The sequence below is a fragment of the Epinephelus fuscoguttatus genome, linkage group LG18 (assembly GCF_011397635.1).
Source record: "Epinephelus fuscoguttatus linkage group LG18, E.fuscoguttatus.final_Chr_v1".
Lineage (NCBI taxonomy): Eukaryota > Metazoa > Chordata > Actinopteri > Perciformes > Serranidae > Epinephelus > Epinephelus fuscoguttatus.
Window position 1 is genome coordinate 14,708,044 of NC_064769.1, and position 20,350 is coordinate 14,728,393.

The following is a 20,350-nucleotide window of genomic DNA, read 5'->3' on the forward strand; positions in this document are numbered from 1 at the left end:
CTTGTGTCTTGGTCAGAAAGTTGCACTTGAACACACTGCAAAGACTACAGCCAACAGCCAACTAGCACGTACATTCTGTGCCTGCATTAGAGGAGATAAATCTTCATACCAGCAGACGGTGGTAGTCTGTATTCGTCTTTTTTGAAAAAGGGAAACCAGAAGACGGACAAGACGGATTCAAGACGCTAGGTAGCCAGGTAGCGCATTGACAATACAACCCCATGTTGAAAGAACAAAGGAGATTTACCTGTGTTTGAGAGCAATAACCCAAACATCTCACTTTCTTATCTCTTTGCCTGCACTGAACTGAACTGCCAGTGAAAGTAATTTCATTCACTCCCTCCTCTGAAGGCAAGTCAGCATACTGAATTGGCCAAAAATAGGCGACAATGGCTGACCTGTGCCAACAGTGTGGGACACACTGCAAAAATTAGGGCGACAGACGCTCACCGATGGCTCGACAATGACCGACGGCCGACCGTCAGCTTGGTGTGTCGGGGCTCTTACTCTCACTTGCCTCTGTAACTAGGTCGTCCACAATCTGTCAACGACTTTTTTTGAACGCAGGCCCAGATCACTTTGGATCTTCTCCAATCCAATGTGGCAGTGTCTGATCCAGCCTACTGTTCATCTACCCAGACTCTGTTACTCTCTGTGCTTCCAGACAATCTCGTCATGTTCCACACAATGTCTATATGCGTCATTCAGCTGATACTAAAGGGGACGTTGTGTGACGTTATAGTCTGTAATTTTCAAGGAAAGTGAACCAGTGAGTCTTTTTTAAATCTGATAATAATCATAGACTTTAGAATTAAAAAGGTAATATGTTATATGTGATAAGATAACTGACTAAATGTTAATAAAAGTCAAATCAAATCAAATCAACAGCCTGATGCTGACCTGCGCTCTCAAATGCTTTGAACCCAATTTCCCTCAGTCCATTATTATCTCTAATGGTAATAAATGCAGATAAATGCTGTAACACTGAATGCATTTTAAAGTCAAGAAGTGCAGTTCAGATGGGTGGACAGAGGATGGAAGCAATTTTCTTTTAGGGCTCTCGCAGCATGAGAGCCAAATGAGAGCACTTTGGATTAATTGCCACTGAGCTGAAGAAAGGCTTCCAAGTAGCTGATGTTGGCAAAACGCATCTAAAATGGTTTTGCCATTTGGTCAGTTGAGAAAGCAAGGCTGTGCGTAACCAAAAAAACAGTGATATGGGGTATCGTACACCGCCAATTACATGTATGTCACTCACCGGGAGAGAGCTGAAGTGATGAGGGAAGAGACGAGTCTATCCCTGACACCTGATATGGACACCTGTGGCTGAGAATAGGATCTCAGTCTGTCCGGCTGTACACACACACCTGCTTGTGCATGTAAGAACAAGTCCTGTGTTTGGGCTCTGCTTTTTATTACAACATGACTGGATTGTCAGTCAGGCAGATAATGAGGCAGAGATGGCAGTTGAGCTGAACAAGGTTTTTTCTTCAGGTTAGATAAATGAAATGCTTTATACTTTATGATTTATTTAGTTGTCCAAGTCAGACAGAATTGATGTTTCTGTTAAGCAGGAGAGTAACAGCTTTTAAGGCCACAGGACTAGATAACCTCCAGCTGTCTTTTTAAACCTCTCTTTCCATTTGTCTCTCTTCTCCCCAGTTTGTCTTTAACCAGTCGGCTGGTGAAGACCCTGCTCTATAACTTCATCCGGCAGGAGAAATGTCCACCTCCAGCAACCCACATCTTTGAGCCGAAAGCGGAGGGAGGCCTGCTTTACGGCCTGGCGTCAGGGGTGGCAAGTACGTGTACACACATCTACGCACGAACAAAAGAAAAAGAAATTACAACAAAGGAGATACAAGTAGTGAGATCCACAGCATTTATTTTCTAAAGCTTAAAACTATATTGAACATAGTAAATTATTACCTGAGCTTTGTATAAAGTTTGCAAGGCTACGTCCTGTTTTAATTTATACCTGTCAGCATCCATTTTTTTTGTTGATGTTGGGTTTTTTTTTATTACATGTGAAAGCCGAATGGACATTTTGGGTGCACTCAAAGTGTGTTTTGCATCAAACTATATGACTTGTGATAAGATAAGAGTGATTTTTTTTCTTCTAAGATTGTTGTATTAAAATGATGAATGACTTTTACAGGCTTTGAAGATGTGGAATTATCTAGAATGATTACAACTAATATTGTGGAAGAGAAATATATACTGAATATTGCTTGACAAAAATGACGTATTTTCAACATTCCTTTGATGTTGCACACCTGGAGAATTTTGTTATGTCACAGACACCGTCATATTTTGTCCTGCAACATAATTGGGTAGTCCCATTACATCACCTATTCAATCTTTAACTCCCCTGTTTAGCTCAGTGGACGCACTGACCACTCCTTGTCTTGCGCTACCATTGTCCTCTCATAAGTTTAAAATGTCTTCCTCTTCAGTCAACTCACTGATTTTATCAAATTTCTCCATTATCAAAATACAAAATGATGCAAAGTAGCACAAATATAGATGGAAAGAAACAGGTGTCAGAAGGATATGTATACTGATTGGGAAGATATAATGTAAGTAAACAATCCAGCTTTAGATAGCATCTGGTTACCATTGGTTACCATGGTTACCAATTGAAAATGTCAAGTGAGAGTTTTTAAAAGGCCATACCATAAACCAGGCTTTTGATTTATTCTGGACCCCCTTCAGGGATGTGAATGTTACCTTTGTCATCATTCGATCAGTCGTGTTGTTTGCCCCTATTACAGTTTGTTGTCGTGATGTTGCTACATCCCACACATCAAAATGAAGCTAGTGAATAATAGGAATGACACTCAAATTACAAAAATAAGAGCCAGACAGTGGAAAAAAAAGGGAGAATTGAGTGTCAGTGTCTTCCTTTTTTCCTCCAAGCAAACGGGTGAGAAATATGATTAATCTGAGAAATGAAAGTGCGAGCCATGCTGACAGCCGTGGTAGTGTGGATGAAAGTGATGAGTCAAAAATGAACAGTGTGTGTGTATCAGACTGGTAATGTGCTCCGTGCGTATGTGTGTTGAATGCATGTTTGTTTGAGTGTGAGAATAGGGCTGGGTTTCCCCCGCAGATAAATGCTCTTTGTCGGTTGTTGGTGGCAGATTCCTATCAGTGAGCCATCAGCATTCAACCCAGCCTGTCTGTCTGTGGCCAGCGATCGGCCCGATGAGTTATGGTGCCCTGTCCTGTTCTGTAATCCCCTAGAGCCTGTCTGTCTGCAGCCGCCTCCCTTATACACACACGCACAGACCCAACAAAGACACAAGCGCTCTTATACTCCGAGCTCAGAAACAACACTTGTTTTCTTTCTCCGTCTCTCTGTCTCGTACATGCACGCAGTCATCGGGGATTGGCAGAACACGCTTTTTAATTTGAATGTTGAAAATGGGTGTGGGCACGGGTGTTGTTCTATGGTAACAGTAAATATCAGCTGAATTTCATTTAATTAAAGGGAAACTCCACCAATCTAACACATGAGGGTCAGTTGACCAGACAGGATTGGTATCTGAACGCCTGTGAAAACAGTTGTATGATGTCCTCTGTGGTTCTGGAAGAGCTTTTCCATGTCTGAGTAAACAACCCTTATAATATTTTCAGGGTTATCTCTGCAGAGAGCCTGTGTTACAAACTGGGCATGTACCAGGCAACGAAGGTCTAACAGAAAGATGCTAAGGGTTGTAATTGGGGAAATGTAGGATCCAGCACTTTATAGAGCTCGACTCATTTTTTTTCTAGGGCTTAAAGTCAGGATGTAGCCAGGATATAGCGAACACTTTCTACTAGGGCTGCAACTATCAATCTTTTTATTGTCGATTAACCTGTTGATAGGTTTACTCGTTTAATCAATTAGTTGATTGGTCCATAAAGTGTCATCAATCAGTGTTTCCTAAAGCCCAGGATGATAACCTAAAAATCGTGTTTCATCCACAACCCAAAGATAATTCAGTGACTGTCATAGAGGGGTAAAGAGACCAGAAAATACTCACGTTGAGGAAGTTGGAATCAGAGAATTTTGACTTTTTTTTTTTTTCCAAAAAATACCAAAACAGATTAGCAAATTAATTGCTGATTGATTTAGTAGTTGACAACTAATCAAAAAATCATTGCAGCTCTACTTTCTACTTGAATTTTAACCACGTTTCTTCACGTCTGTCTCTTGTGAGTCTCCCAGCTCTCTGATTTGCTTGTTGCAGTTCAACAAAAAAATCACTAGAGGGCCCATTTCAAGGTGCATATCAGGGTTTGTTTGTTTTTTACTCACTAAAATGACTTAAAAATCACTAGATATCCATTACTTTATGGTGTGAAAATAAATGTTTAATCCCCGAAACATGCTTGAGTAAGGCCTGTCACGTTAACAGTTTTTGTTGGATAATATTTTGTCCCAGAAATAGTTGCAATAAATGATATTATTGTCCTTTTGAGACCAGTTTATGCCGCAGATATGATTATAATCTAATAGCATAATAATACACACTTTTAAAGGGAAATTAAGTTTTAATACTTAAAAATATTCAGACATTTTAATTGGAATGTGAAAAAATATATATATCCTAAATAAATAAAACATAAATAAAGGTGTGTCTGCGTGTTGAGGATCTGAGCCCTGTCCATGGTGAAATTTTGACACAGAAAGCAGACAAGGGGACAGAAGCCGCGTGACCAGAAATGACAGCAAAACATGTCTCAGCAAAGTTTTTTCTGTTCACTCTGTTTAGATGCTGTGAAAAAAATGCTAAGGTGCTGCGTCCAAGACTTTTAATGGTTGGGAAAACCCTGCTGTTTATTGTTGGCTCAAGTGATGGTCACATTCTCATGTAATGCACATAAACACAAGAGCAATGTCATACAATGTATGGAAATGACCTTGATTATTTTTGCTGACCACAATAAGTTAGTATTTGTAGTTATCGTGACAGACCTTGCTTGAGTTGTGTCATCCATCTCAGTGTGCATCACATTGTCTTTTATCTTTGTCAAAGTTACATTATTGATGCCGTTAAAAACTTTAAAATTGGTCTGTGCTTAAATACCATTACCACATAACAATAATGTCTTTTTGACGAAAAGGAGTCCAGAGTTAATTAATATTGATGCCATACAGAAGTAAGTGGAAACTAGTGGCTGCCTGGAGCTGTAGGCAAAGCATGACAAACCTCTAAAACTCTACTTGTACGGTGGCCTGCAAAAATAAACCTTTCAAACACACTCTATAAAGTCTGTAAATCCATGTATGGTGTTCTGGACTAGACTACCACAACTTTCTTTACATGACAATGCTTTTTACAGAAATCATGTTCCTCAGGTCAGTAGCATGTGAAATCACTCTTGCTTACTTCACTTGTTCATAGTCAGTCTGGACTGTCCCCAGTAACAAACACTGGTCATTGGCAAAGCAAAGCAATGCTTCATTTCTGTTGCCATGTACAGACTCAACTCTACCCTGCCGTACCGTATCCTACCCTACCCTACTCTACTCTACTCTACCCTGCTCTATTCCACTCTACTCTACTCTACCCTGCTCTATTCTACTCTACTCTACTCTACTCTACTCTACTCTACTCTACTCTACCCTGCTCTATTCCACTCTACTCTACTCTACTCTACTCTACTCTACTCTACTCTACTCTACTCTACTCTACCCTGCTCTATTCCACTCTACTCTACTCTACTCTACTCTACTCTACTCTACTCTACCCTGCTCTATTCTACTCTACTCTACTCTACTCTACCCTGCTCTATTCTACTCTACTGTACTCTACCCTGCTCTATTCCACTCTACTCTACCCTACTCTACTCTACCCTGCTCTATTCCACTCTACTCTACTCTACTCTACTCTACTCTACTCTACCCTGCTCTATTCCACTCCACTCTACTCTACTCTACTCTACTCTACTCTACCCTGCTCTATTCTACTCTACTCTACTCTACTCTACTCAACTGGTGATGGACACCTTGTTATATCTACATGTATGTGGGTTAGGTCTTCATCTGAGGATTTCTTTCTGGTTTCTCTGGGAGCAGGTTTTAGAAAATCCTGCATTTTAGCCCCGGCTTTTCATTATGACTCTGATAATTTCTTACAAAATGGTTGTAAATCTGTGGAATGTTTTTACATGTTGCTTTTGTTAGCAGGGTTTTGGATTGGGTTCATGTAAAAGTGCTTTGCGCATATATTTTTATTTGTATGAGATTATCAGAATAGTGTGTTTGTTTATTGTCTGTACAGCATGTTTCCCCATGTGCACTTTTGGATAATCATCACGAGTTTGGCATACTTGTGTGTGTGTGTGTGTGTGTGTGTGTGTGTGTGTGTGTGTGTGTGTGTGTGTGTGTGTGTGTCTGCGTGCTTGGCCAAGGCATTGGCCCGAAGCCCTGATGTCATATTTCATTCACTGTTATGCAAGTAAATAAGTAAGTAGCACATTCTGTCTGTCTCTGTTCACCAGGCGTTCACATCTCTGTCTGCACTGAGGGGTTTGTTCTCAGCTGTAACTATGAGAAAATATTTCTCACTTCAGCTCCCTTCTCGACACAAATAATGTCCAAGTGTATGTTGTGTGCATGTTGTGTGCAGCACAAGTGAAGTGGAAATGCACATTTTTAACCTGTTTCACAAAGATTTAGTCTAATTGGTGACGTATGTATACTGATGATACTGGTATGTATCTTTAGCCATGCTTGTCGCTTGGCTGTATTGATGTCAGTGTTGGTCAGTTGGTCCGCCATTTTCTTGAAATAGCAGTAGCTTTTGAAGAAACTATTGAATTGTAATGAAATTTTGTACAGATTCTCATGATCTCCTGACCGTCCTTTGGTGATCCCGTGACTTTTCATTTAGCGCCTTCATCAGGTGAAAGTTTAAATTCAACAAACTAAGTGCAAACTAACGACACTCCCATTAACCTCTGTTATACTTTGTGTTTAGTGCTAATTAGCAAATGCTAGCACGCTAAACGAAGATGGTGAACATGGTTAAGCAAAATCACACGAGAGGGAATGATATTGTACTGTATATTGTCACAGCTGTGATTTGGTAATAGGCACGAAGCCACAGGCTGAGCTGTGACGATATACAGTACAACATTACGACCTCGAGTGTGATATTGCTTTTATACAACAGTTCAACAACAGCTTAAACAGCAATGCTGAGTAAGGAAATGTTAACAAAAGGTGATGAAATAAATTATTTAAGTATGTTATCTAGCTCCGCGAAAAAAAAACAAAAAAACAGTTCTCCCAGTCTGTTGCCAGGCAACACAGCACACACACCAGGAACTCACAAGCTACTTTGTATTTACATTGATCTGCAACTGTGTAACTTCGTCCAGTTTGGCTGATGAAATTTTGGCAAACCTGGATGTTGCCACAGTCAGATTCAAACACACCTGGAGGTCTACACAGCAGAGTCCTTTCCTTTTCCTCGTCCTCTCCTGACAACCACTCATAATTTAATTCAAATGTAATTTTGGGGAAAATATCCATCTTATTGTTGTAACGCTGTAGTGTCAGTTTGCGTCAATGTAGCAAATGTGACAGTTGGTTAATTAACGGTTGTATTTATATTCATAACACCTGACCAACAACAGATAACTGAGCTGTATTAAGTTTTAATACTTGTGTGCAATTCCACTTATTTCCTCTGTTTCTTATTTCAAAAAGTCATCTAGATATATCTACTCTTCTGGACATCATATTTTTCCTCTTCCACCCCCACCTACCATTATTAACAGGGTATGTACCAACTTAAGTCAGGATGAAATAAAGTAGTTCTGCAGTGCTATTTAAGGAAAGCAAGGTAATGATATTGCCCCAATCAACAGTGTAATAACAGCAGCACCATTAAGAACCTCACTGGAGCTTGGTGTGTGTGTATGTGTGTGTGTGTGTGTGTGTGTGTGTGTGTGTGTGTGTGTGTGTGTGTGTGTTTGATGATAGCCATATGAATCTGGATTTGGTAAGGGGTCATTGGCGGGTGAAGTAGATGTCAGGGGGAAGATGTGGATTTCGAAGAGATGGTTTTCAGCCTGCATCTGAATATTTGGAAAGACTGCAGATATTTGATTGAGGGATGATATTTTGGTTTGAATATAGAAGTTGACTTTGTGCCAGCAGTGATGTCTGATGGTGTTGGTTATTATGTAAGACTGCACACAGCCTTCTGTCCTAAAACCAAGGCTTAGTCAGACATTAAGTTCTCATTTTTTGCTTGCACAAACTTGCGTTATGGTTTGTTTTTGAGCCTGTTTAAATATTGTGAGGAGACCAGGAGAGATTTTTAGGTAATGAAGAGTTTCCAGAGATGTGTGGGTTGTTGCTGATACAGGCTCGAGTGTAGACTTTGTGGGTGCAGTTGAGTTGCGTGTCTCACAGCAGGATGCCTTTGCTGCCCCCGAGTCCTGAGGCCCAGATTCTGATTTCAGCGTGCTAGCCTTCTCTGTGTCCGTGTGTGACCTTCTCTTTTCCTCACTTTCCCCTTCCCTTTCCTCCTCTTCATTATCCTCCTCCTCTTTTTCCACTGGGCGGCTGGCCAGGGCCGGAGCAGGCCCAAGCAGTGTAGCATTATTGGGTTTATGTGGTGGGCAGGCAGACAGGCAGAGGGAACCGAGCCAGACGGATAACAAACAGCACCCACTAAGGTAAAATAGAGCCCTGTGAATGTGCGTGTGAGAGTAAGTGTGTGTACGAGAGTGCAGGAAATGTGGCTGCCAGACCAGGCTCTCTGACACTGCTGGGCCAGTCACTGTGGTGCCAGTGATGAGATGAACAGGGCTCCGTCACAACTTGGCCCTCTCCCTCTTAAGATCTTGTTTTCGCTCACACTTACTTCTCTTTCTGAGCTGTAGAGGGACAGAGGAGTATCGTGTGTGGAGAGAAAGACTGACAAATGATGTCATTTCTCTCTTGGGGATTTCTTTTTATTGGGGATGCAGTTTGTTGATGTCCTGTTGCTCAAATATAAATAAATTAATTCCCCCTCCTCCCTGGAATTGCATGCACATTTATACATACAAGGTCAGAATAAGTGTTGGAGGTTCTTTACTGGCCATTAGTGAATTTATGGATGTTACTGAGAATCCTACACAGTCACAAGCTGTTGAAACGAAACCCTTAGGCAGAGCAAGTATTTTGTCATGCATTATGGTTTAAAACTCAACCTCACAGGGTCTTCATCAGTCACAAGTTGTTGGTTTGTTTGGCCTCCTTCCTTTCAGAACAGTACAAAAAGAAGACACTGGGATGTGACCTCCCATTTTCTCCTTGAGTTAATCTTTTAATGTAGTCAGATGTCAGTGTACATGAAGCATTTCACCCCTGTAATGTTGTGAACTAATGTCTCCTTGTCCGCTTGACTTAAATCTTTCTCGGTTCAGTAACCAAGTGAACTGATGATGTGACTGTGTCATAGTTGGATGGATCAGGACGACTTAACGACATTATGCACCCATCAAGGCGAGTATTGTCAGATAAATTTATCTGCTCTTCCATCCTCTGCCACTAGATGGCAACAAATCCACTTGGCTTCTCCTCTAATTCAGCTTGATCATTGTGGACCTGCAACACACTCACACACTGTCTCTCACTAGTGCTTGGTCCGTGCATTCTGTGTGGCTAGACGTGCAGGAGCCAGAGACTGTCATCTGTGTACCTTGGTGTTCATGCTTCTCGTGCTTCTGGTGACGCCTGAAAGCACCAGCACTTCTGTAGGAAATTCAGCTCCCTCTCATCCCCCAACAAGAAAAACGAACCCCACTCCAGTTGGCCAGTAGTTCCAGTTTCTCTTTGTTCTGTGGCGCCGTCTATGTTGTTTCAAATTTCAGGTGCTGCAAACCATCGTGCGTGACTCCATTGTTCCCATTTTGGCCTTGATTACATCAGTCTGACTGCACATAATCTTTGGCATTCACTTCCCTGTGAAGCGTAAATCAGTTATAAGGCTGAAGAGCTGTGAGTTGTGAGAATAGTTTCGTGCTTTCTATAAAAAGGTTGACATACACAACCTGACTGCTCTTCATAACTGGGTCCTGCACGGATCCATCCACCCATCTGTACTGAAACACAGAGCTGCAATTTTCAGGCGAGTCTTGACACTGTTCTGCAATCCACGTGGAGCGCACCAGGAGAGGCATGTTAGAAAAATGAACAGTCCACGACTGCCTCGATGGGTAGTTTCTCTGTGTGATTGTGTGTCTTTGGTGTTTTAAAAGGTTAGTTAAGATTCACACAAGTCACACAATAAGACAAACAAACTACCCATCGAGGCAGTAATAGAGCAACATCTCCTGTGTTCATCAAGGTAAAGTTAATGTTTTTGTCAATAGAGTCTGGCATTGAAGAGAGCACTTCAGTTTTAGTTCAACTCCCCATCAGAAAGGGCTTTCTGTTTGGGAAGTACTAAGCACACAACTGGATACATGAGACTTGTATTGTATCACAAGAGCTGTGTGAGAGTTGGTAAACTGATGTATTCATGTTGTTTTGCTGTTGTAAAAGGCAGACCACTATGACTTCAATTCATCAAGAATCTCTCCATTTTGAGATTCTTTGTTCACAAATTTTACTCGACAAATTTAGTGTCACACGGGTTGAGTTAATGATATTCAAATGGTTGTTTGGGGAGTGACGTATTTCTTTAAAATGTCTAGAATTTATATGAAAATGTAATTAATTGATCCAAAAAACTCACTACATCTTTGTGTATCTGTCTCCAGGTGGGCTGTGGAGTGTCTTCACATTGGGTGGAGCCGGCAGCAAAGCTGGGATAGACCAGGAACACAACCCCTTACCTTTATCCAATCAGAGCCTTCTTTTACTGCTGGTCCTAGCCAATCTGACAGATGGGCCTGACTGGCCCAACCCCTACCGCCAGGCTATCACTTGTTTCAGAAACACACAAGGTAATTCATTGGTGTATTTTTATCTCATACATGTACGAGAGTTGTTTATGTGTAGGAAATGTGCCAAGGTAATGACGTGATGTGATAAAATATTAAATTCTCCCCATATAGACACATCATCCATGTCCGTGGAGCAACCTCACACTTTCCAGATCAATTTCAACAGCCTGTACACAGCGCTGTGTGAGCAGCAGCGCTCCGACCAGGCCACGCTTCTGCTGTACACCCTCCTTCACCAGAATGCCAACATGAGGACATACATGCTCTCCAGAACCGACATGGACAATCTGGTGGGTAGGACTGTAGTGAGGACAGTTGTTGATTCATGCACGTGCACATACATTCATTATTCCTGTCTCAGTCTGACATTTTGTGTGCAGGTTATTGACAAGGAAATAGTACAGAACACTGCGTGATTGGGTAATCCTTAACAAAACACATTATGCAGTCCTTCCTTACACACATGGCTATGGCCGTGAAATCGTTTCATCTAGGACCAATGCTATGCTTCAGTAAACAGCGAGGATGTATGCAGTGGCAGCTGGTGCTATTCTGTCCATGTGGGACAGTGCCAGTTATTCCTTACAGCAGAATGAATGTACTGAGGCATTTAGTGAATGAAAATCAATCTCCAGCTCAGCATGTCAGATGGTATCACATATGAGCATGGTAGACAGTCACATATGAGGCTCTGCTACACAGTGTGACACTAAATAATTTGGTTTTATCGGACTGGGAGTGGGAGTTTAAGTAGTGTATATCTGTTTGTATCAGGTTTAAAAATACTAAGCGTCTAAGCAAATTACAACAGAAAATTCATTGCAGTAGCCATATCTGTGCAGGAAATTACTTTAATGTACAATCATTTTTTGAAATGCAGGTCAATTAAATTCCTTTACATCTATCAGTACAACCTTTCTGTAATATCCCCTATTTTTAGCTGCTGTAATAAAACATCCTCATTAGCAGATTGAGCTTATTATGTAGGGGGGGCTACTAATGAGTCTAGCCACAATAAAGCACCGCTGCACGACAGAGTAATGAGCTAACACTGCATCTGTGTGGGTTCATCGCTCACCATGCTAGCTACTAACTGCTTTCACTCTGACAGTGTGATTCTGAGAATGAAATCTTTTGCACACTGTTGTCATTAGTGGATCACTTTTACCATCTGCTCTACATACTTCTAAATATCACATCTGCCTCCACCTATAGACTAGCAGCCATGAATTAGTAAAAAATGTTAATGTTTTCTCAGCTAGCATCTGCAGTGCTCCTTTTCTTGTTTTATTGTCTCTTTTACTTGGTGCTTAGTTTGCCCCACAGGTGGTATCACCACTATAGCAACAGGGCTTTATATAGTGCAAGTAGCAACATGATTGTATCGGGCTAGTTGATAGATTAAGCTTCAATAAAGCCCCCTGGCAAGACAACAAAAGCTTCCTTTCCCTGAATAGAAATGCAAATAATACATTTTTGATTGTGCATACCTTATGCAACTGCAAGATTGACATTTTATATTTTTGTCCCTTCAGGCTGTTTGATTGTGAAATGTTATAACAAGGATTTAATATATATGCCATTTCTGAGACTACACCTACGTATATGTTCAACCCTTCCTCCTGCTCTCCCTCTCTTCCTCCCAGGTGTTGCCCATCCTCGAAATCCTTTACCACGTCGAGGACAGAAATTCTCATCATGTCTACATGGCCCTCATAATCCTCCTCATCCTGACAGAGGACGATGCCTTCAATCGCTCCATCCATGAGGTGGTGGGTAGACACAGTTTAACAATACAAATTGTTCACATTTCAGGTATTGCCGCTGCAACCTTCCTTCACTGGACATGGTTGGGATAATCTCAAATCTTGATGTTTTCAACAGCTTTGTCTCATTTCTGTGTCTTTCTCCCTCCCACAGGTGTTGAAGAACATTTCATGGTACACAGAGAGAACACTGACTGAGATCTCACTTGGTAGTTTGCTCATCCTGGTGGTCATCCGCACCATTCAATTCAACATGACCCGGACAAGGGTAAGTTTAACACATATTCACACACACACAGTTTGTGTTCTTGCAAAGCAAATTAATCATTTAGAAACCAAATATTTTTTTTCTTTTCATCTTGTATCATAACTTTAATGGATCATAAGATATTGGATAATGAATTAATCTGTAGATGCTGTGGTTGAAAATAATGGTTCCAGCTCTGATTCAGACCAAACTTTTCAATGCTTGTTAATTTTTAAGCCATGACAAAGGCCAAAATGTGGCCTGCAACAGACTGGAAGGTTTCTTGATTTTGCCTTTAGGACGCGCTGCTAGAAAGCCCCTTCTGGCAGATATCTTTTAATTTTAACCCAAACCATGATCTTTTTCCTAAACCTATCCAAGAAGAGGCTTATTGGCTTATTGACCCCTGTAGGTAAACTTATCCTATCAGAGACCATGTCCGGAAATGCCTTTTGGTCTGTGCTTTTGCTATATGACTTTGTTGATCCCTCGTGGCCCCCACCGGCCAGTTAACAACAATGAGAGGCCCTTTGACATACAGTCATAAATGTGCATACGAAATATTAGGCTGATTGGTCCAGTAGTATGCAAGAGAGCTGCTGACAGATAGATACACTCACACAACTGAACGTATGATCCCCTCCATGCTTATGCCTGCCTGAGATAATGAATTATATCCATATATGTCATGATGAAACTGTAAAGATGGAAATAACAGCATGATTTGTTGTTTAAATGTAACATCTGGTAACATGTTTATGTTTGTGTGTGCATGCTCCCCAGGATAAGTACCTTCACACCAACTGTCTCGCTGCACTTGCTAACATGTCAGCCCAGTTCCGTTGTCTCCACCAGTACGCCGCTCAGCGCATCATCAGGTGAGGACATACTGTAGGTGTTGCATAGCAGACAGAGTAAAACAGAGGTTAATCAGTAGCTTCTTTCTTCCATGAATCAATTTTTATCCACCCTGTTCTTACTGTTGCTCTCTGTTCTTTGATTCAGAGGGCTATTAAAAGTGGTTTGAAACAAAAAGGAAACGTGCCAAAATACTGAGGCAAAGGAACAAAGTCTGTTTTTATTATGTACTTCGCCTGTTTAACATTGAATATATCTATTGTATCTTGATTTAAATTCGAATCTGGATCTTGACCTTTATATTTGACAGTCTTTATATCCTCCTCAGTATAGCTGCCATTATATGTCAACATTGATGCATATTCAGAGAATTCAATACATGACGAATCAAAATACTTCATTACAATGATTCCAAATGCATACAAAAGTCCATTATTGCCTTAAGACAGTCCTGCTCTTTGACCTGCATCATTTCCAACAACAGTGTAATACACCTAGGGATGATAAAACATTACTACAGTGTAAATGGTATGGCAAAATCTCTCACAATAGACAATATTGTCACATGGCATCAGCCCACTAAATCTTAACTGTGCTGAGTGTGAATAAAAAAGGCATCATGTATGCATTACAGAGAGAGAAAGTGTGTGCTCAACAATATAAATCAGTTAATAAAGTAGAAAAAAGTGGCACACCATCAAAGCAGTAAATGTGTTTCGGCCAGAGGCTTTCCTCAGGGCATGAATGTGAATGAAGTCTGCACAAAAAGTTATTGCACAGGAGATAATGTGCTTTCTGACATTTTTTGTAGTTTCATGAACTGAAATCAAGAGCATAAGCAGTGTACATCACACTTAGCCGGTGTGTATTTCATCTGTTTTAAATAGCTGCTTCAACTAAGTGGCAGGCCTCGACACAGTCTTCATCTGTGTGAGGCAAGCAAAGACGCCAGAAGAGAGACTCATTCATTTTAATGATCGTTATAGTAACTTGACAGCGGCTGCAGCCGGAGAGACTAAGAAATGAAATATTGAGAGAGTGGTGTGCCTGTGTACAGAGGAACATTATGTAACACGAGGTAACTAAGGGAAAGAGTTTGGCCTACAAGGAGACGGAAGACTTGAGAGGAAAAGGTCCAAACCACACACGCACACACACACATCAAGTCATTCATGTCTGTTTGTTAAATCCAGACACACAGGAAGGAATGTTTCCTTCCCTGTAGACGTGCACACATTCACGCACACTCAAGGATCCTCTTATCTTGCTGCGGCTGTCTCTCTCCATATCTGTGACTCTCTGGTGTTTTGAGTCAGAGAGGAACACTGTCTGTGAATGTGTACATGTCTGTCCTGTAGTGATGTAGAGCAACTGACTCCATGTCTGATGATAATGATAATGATGATGACTGTGATGGCCAGGGCTGGGCTAAACTGGCTGACTGGCTGGCTGGCTAGATAAAGGGAATTTCCTGCCAGGAATTTCCAAATGTCTGCCAGGCAGTGCTGAACTCTGCTCCGTAATTGACACTCAGAGAGAATCACAGTTGGTGCTGTTTATTTACAGGCAGCAGTGGGTTTGAATCGCCTCCACCACCACCCCGCATCTTTCCTTATTATTTTCTATTCATCCTCCCTCGCCATCAGTGTTCTCTATCTGCTGCATTGTTCAACTGTCCTCCATATCGGTCTCTTCTTCACAGTCTCTTCTATCACCACACATGCTCATGTGTCAGATTAATCCACCAGTTACTCTCTTGATTAAATGTTTGGTCTAAAAAATGTCAGCAAATACCAAAAGATGCCCATTAGTAAATTTCCAGAGCCCATGTTGACACCTCAAAATGGCATGTTTGGTCTGACCAACAGTCCAAAGCTGAATATTCACATTCGAGAAGCTGGAGCCTCATTTTTTCTGCTTAAAATTGACTAAATTGACTAATTATACCAAAATAGCAGCATGGTTATTTCTCATTATTAACTTAATGTATTTATTACCAGCTGCGACTACGTCATAGTGGCTGGTATTATTTTCGCCTTGTGAGTCTATGAGTGTGTGTCTGTCACCATGGCAAAATGTGATCCTAGTGTCACCAGTTGTAGCTGGTACCTCCACAGAAGCTGTTTTGCATGTTTTGCCAGGTGATTATATGTCTGTCTGTCTGTTTTGTCGGTGGGCAGATTTTGTTCAGTGCAATTGAGTTTTTACTGTGCAAGAGGCAGTCAGGACATTTTGCAGGTGTGTAGTTGAGACAAAAATGAAGGTCAAGTATGAAGATGAGTGTGGTCTGAGCAAGCGTACCACAAGTAGGCGAGTAGGAAGTAGGGAAGTGGCCATTGCCCCTCACTTTACACCTGTAGCCCACATTGGTTTGAGCTCTAGTCATCAGTTAACTAACTTTAACCCATTTTCAAACTTTAAAAAAAAGTGCACGAAAGAAATGTTTTAGGACAAAATGTAGTTATGAATATGGAGAAAAAGTATTCAGACCATGCTAATGTTCACCATTGGACACCTCCACTACACAAGAAATCCCAAATAAAAGAGAATAAATAGAGCTGTAGATTGACAGTACACGTAATGGCAACATCCCTCTTTTGAGTCCAGACGAGAGCCCTTGACACCTCCCCTCTCTATCACCATAGAAGCTGATAAAACACAACAAAGTACGCATGGAAAAGAAGACAAGTAGTAGTTAATTTTAAGAACACAAATACCATTTTTGGTGGTCAACACTAAATAAATGTCATGATATATCACTGTTACTGTTTCTGAGTTGATTATGTAATCTTTGTCTTACATCTTCTTGGATATATTTCACTAAGGGTGATTGATGCACTAATTGACTTTTCTAAACTGCAGGAAATTCTCATAGAACTTGAGCAGCATCTATATGGAAATATAATTTTGATCAGTGATACAAGCCCTAAAACAAATGTGTATGCATACGTACACACAAATGTCCACATACAGATTTAGATTAATAGCACACAAATACACACTGTGTGTCCAGATAAAACAAGAATCCTTTGAACAGGTAGAGACAAAGCACCTTTACATCTCTAGTGTGTCTGCGTGGACCACGTCTGTCATTACCCCAGCCTCATAACTGATTTTGGGATCAGGCCAGCAGTGTAAAAATCCTTCCGTGTCGCGGTTTTCCGGGCCGTGTCCGTCACTGCCTCGGCCCAAATGAGGGATGTTATTGTGGGAAAATGTCCCAGGTGGAACTTGGTTGGTGGTCTCTCATTTGAGAAAGAAAAAACTGACTTGACAGTACAACAGGTCCTATTAAGTAGTCATGGCTAATAGGGCCTTTGACATTAGGTCTGTAGATAACAAATAGACCTCCTCAGAGCTGCTCAGATGTCTCTATTCAGCTATCATTCGGCCAATTAGCCCGGATAACGAATGCTGAGAGATTCTGTGTGTGTGTGTGTTCTTCAGTGCTGACAGATGGACAGGTGTAGCTCTGAGGGGCTTAGCTGAGCTCTGCATCTTAGTTTCCCTAGCCCTTTGGTGTCATTGAATTTAATTTATTCTGCAATATTTTTCCTTGATTGACACACAAATTAAACATTCAACAGCCTTCGGGGGCCAGGAAAGACTATTAAAAAGTTGTAATTAAAACAGAAGGTCACTAATAATTATGATGATAAACACTGCAATGAATTTGATATGAGACTCTGAGAAAAAGGACTGTGATAGGTAAGATGTAAAAAAGAGATTAACAACAGAAAAATGATTAATTTTTAGACAATCAATAAAGTGGATCAAGTTTTTTAAATTTAATTTTTAATGTTTTTTAGAGGTAAGGCCTTTGCACACTAACTTCATATTTTTACATTAATGTTTTTTTAAATGTCATCCAGTAAAAATCGTTACACACAGAAACCTTGCACCCTGAGTTTGATGCTTTTTATTGTTCTGTTAGTTGTGAAAATTCAAAATACATGGCAAAATGTAAAGACATTTGCTCCCTTGCGTCTCTCCTCAGGAGTTCTCTCCCTGGCTATCACCACACTCTGCCCATATCCTACATTTTGTATTGCGGCTACCTGAGTTACAAAATGATATTGTGCAGCTATTAAATTGCGCTCTGCTGTAAGCATCATCATTACTGTCGTGCATTTCTGGATAGGCTAATGAAACCTTCTCTTTGTTGTGGAAGATTTCAAGAAAGTAATTGCTCCCATATATTTTTAGGGCTGTACCATACTCAGAATTATGTCCGTCGAATCAGATTTTGCTTTTCGATATGAATCTTTTACAGTTCGTTAGTGTTTTTTTGTTTTTTTACCGATGACAGTGGCATTCACTTAAGATGTCACTTCACTTATAGTAAACAAGCTAATGGCGCTAACGAGGGATCGGAAATCTGCACCCAACTTTTTGCTGACATCAGATGGGGGCAGCCCTTTATGTTTCCATTTTTTTTTTCTTCCTGGCTAACTGTCCACGTCTGCCCTCTTCCTGTCTCTTGTTGCACATGTATATGTCTCGAAGGTTACACCACATTTTCTTCACTGCATCTTGGTCAAACAACTTTTTTTGACGGATTCAAAAAAACACAGAAAACTGAACCTGTTCCAAAAACTTCAATGACAGATAAAGGTTTCAGACTCTGTGTGTAAACATGATTGACACAACGTGAGGTCATATTTATTTTTAAACATGCAAAAATTTCAGCCTTGGTTTGCAAAGGCCTTTAAATTCTCCTCAGAGCCTAGAAATGGGGCTCTTTTTCTTTTGCCAGGTGGAGTTTCCACAATTACCTTGGCTGTTCCACCACCCGCCATTTCTGCTACTGGGGATAGTAACTGCAGAGAACTTAAAGTAATGGTCTTTGGTAACTGGGGATCGCTACCAATAGCTACCAGGGAAGACAAAAGTGCTATCCTCCTTGTGTTTTGGTTGCACAAGGGTTCACGCACTTCCTTCTGGCCATAAATTGAGCCTTCATTTTCTTGGGAGATCGTGCCAGGGTTGGCAGACAGAATTGCATAGTGAAAAGACATATAGGGAACCAATCTAAACGCTGGTGGTGCCATTACTCTACAGCCATTACATAGTGCAATCAAGGTTTACTTTATAATGATGAGATTAAGCAGCAACGTATCTTGTTTTTGTTCTTTGCACAGGTGCTACTCATAAAGTTACTTTGAAAAAAGTGTTTTTCTCTCAAGTCCCTTGCGTGACCACACATGTTGGGTGAATCAGTTTATTGTGGCGTCAACACTGCTATTAATGGTGTGTGTGTGTGTGTGTGTGTGTGTGTGTGTGTGTGTGTGTGTGTGTGTGTGTGTGTATTGACCCACCCTATTGCTACCCAAGGTCGCCCAAGCATACTCTTGATGTATGTCCATGTCCAGCCATCACATTCAATCATGCAGTCCCAGCCAGACAACCGTACACACACATACAGGGTATATAAAGGGTAAAGCAAGTCAGTTAACTTGTAGGTCAAAAGGCAGACTGTCACCTACAAGGGCAACAAACACACACACATGTATAAACACTGGAAATATTTGAAAGGTAACCGAGACTGTGACCCGCGTAGGCCAAATTAAAGCCAGGTTAGGAAAAAGGAGTTGTAAATGGACGGTAAATTAGGCATACTGTTAGTGTTTTGACACATCATTTCTAAAACTGTCTCCTGCCAATTTCATGATTATTTTGTTATTCCAGAACTAATTATTATTCAATATTTTAAAGGCCTCATTTAGAAAGCAAAACAGGCCCGTCTCTAATAGTAATCTGTCTTTAAATAAAGGCCTCTCTCTTCAGTTAAAGGCCACTGTTTGAGTATTTACAGCACATTAATTACTGGTCAACGTGTGCAATACGACGACTGTGTATTTGGGTTTTTTGGTGAAGTGTATCTTTCATCTGTTGTTGCTGCTCTCACTCTTTTTCCCCCTCTCTGTGTCTCCCGCAGTTTGTTTGCTTTGCTTTCCAAGAAGCACAACAAGGTTTTGGAGCAGGCAACACAGTCACTGAGAGGCAGACAGGGAGACAGCACAGCCTTGCCTGACTATGTGAGTAACACACTCCCTCTCCCTCTCTCTCTGTCTGCAATGAGTTTATTAGTAGCTGCCAAATTATGTCTACTTGGATAAGACACAGAGGTTAACATTGCCATTTTGTGACGGTTTAGTGACGTTAGTGACGTTATATGAATGTGTACTTGAAGTCTCACGAATTTGGGCTTTTTTGAAAATGATTGTCAGTTAAATGGTAAATGGACTGCACTTGTATAGCGCCTTTCTAGCCTTCTGCCCACTCCAAGCGCTTTGTACACTATGTCAAATTCATCCATTCACACACACATTCACACACTGGTGGCCGACGCTACCATACATGGTGCCACCTGCTACTCAGCAAGCATTCACACACCATCAGGAGCAATTTGGGGTTCAGTATCTTATTCAAGAATACTTCAGCATGTGGACTGGAGGAGCCAGGGATCAAACCGCCAATCTTCGGATTGGTGGAAGACCTGCTCTACATCTTAGCCACAGTGTTTGTAATAAATCAG

The 20,350-nt window shown here is 41.0% G+C and overlaps 1 protein-coding gene across 1 annotated transcript in view; it reads left to right on the plus strand.

Moving 5' to 3' along the window:
- dym (dymeclin) overlaps positions 1-20,350 on the plus strand; it is a 68,334-nt gene that overhangs the window by 13,140 nt on the left and 34,844 nt on the right. Inside the window, exons 6-12 of the mRNA XM_049604417.1 lie at positions 1,663-1,802; positions 10,756-10,941; positions 11,053-11,231; positions 12,588-12,713; positions 12,862-12,975; positions 13,738-13,832; positions 19,751-19,850. Coding sequence (XP_049460374.1) covers positions 1,663-1,802; positions 10,756-10,941; positions 11,053-11,231; positions 12,588-12,713; positions 12,862-12,975; positions 13,738-13,832; positions 19,751-19,850 — 940 coding nt within the window. The remainder of the gene's footprint in view (positions 1-1,662; positions 1,803-10,755; positions 10,942-11,052; positions 11,232-12,587; positions 12,714-12,861; positions 12,976-13,737; positions 13,833-19,750; positions 19,851-20,350) is intronic.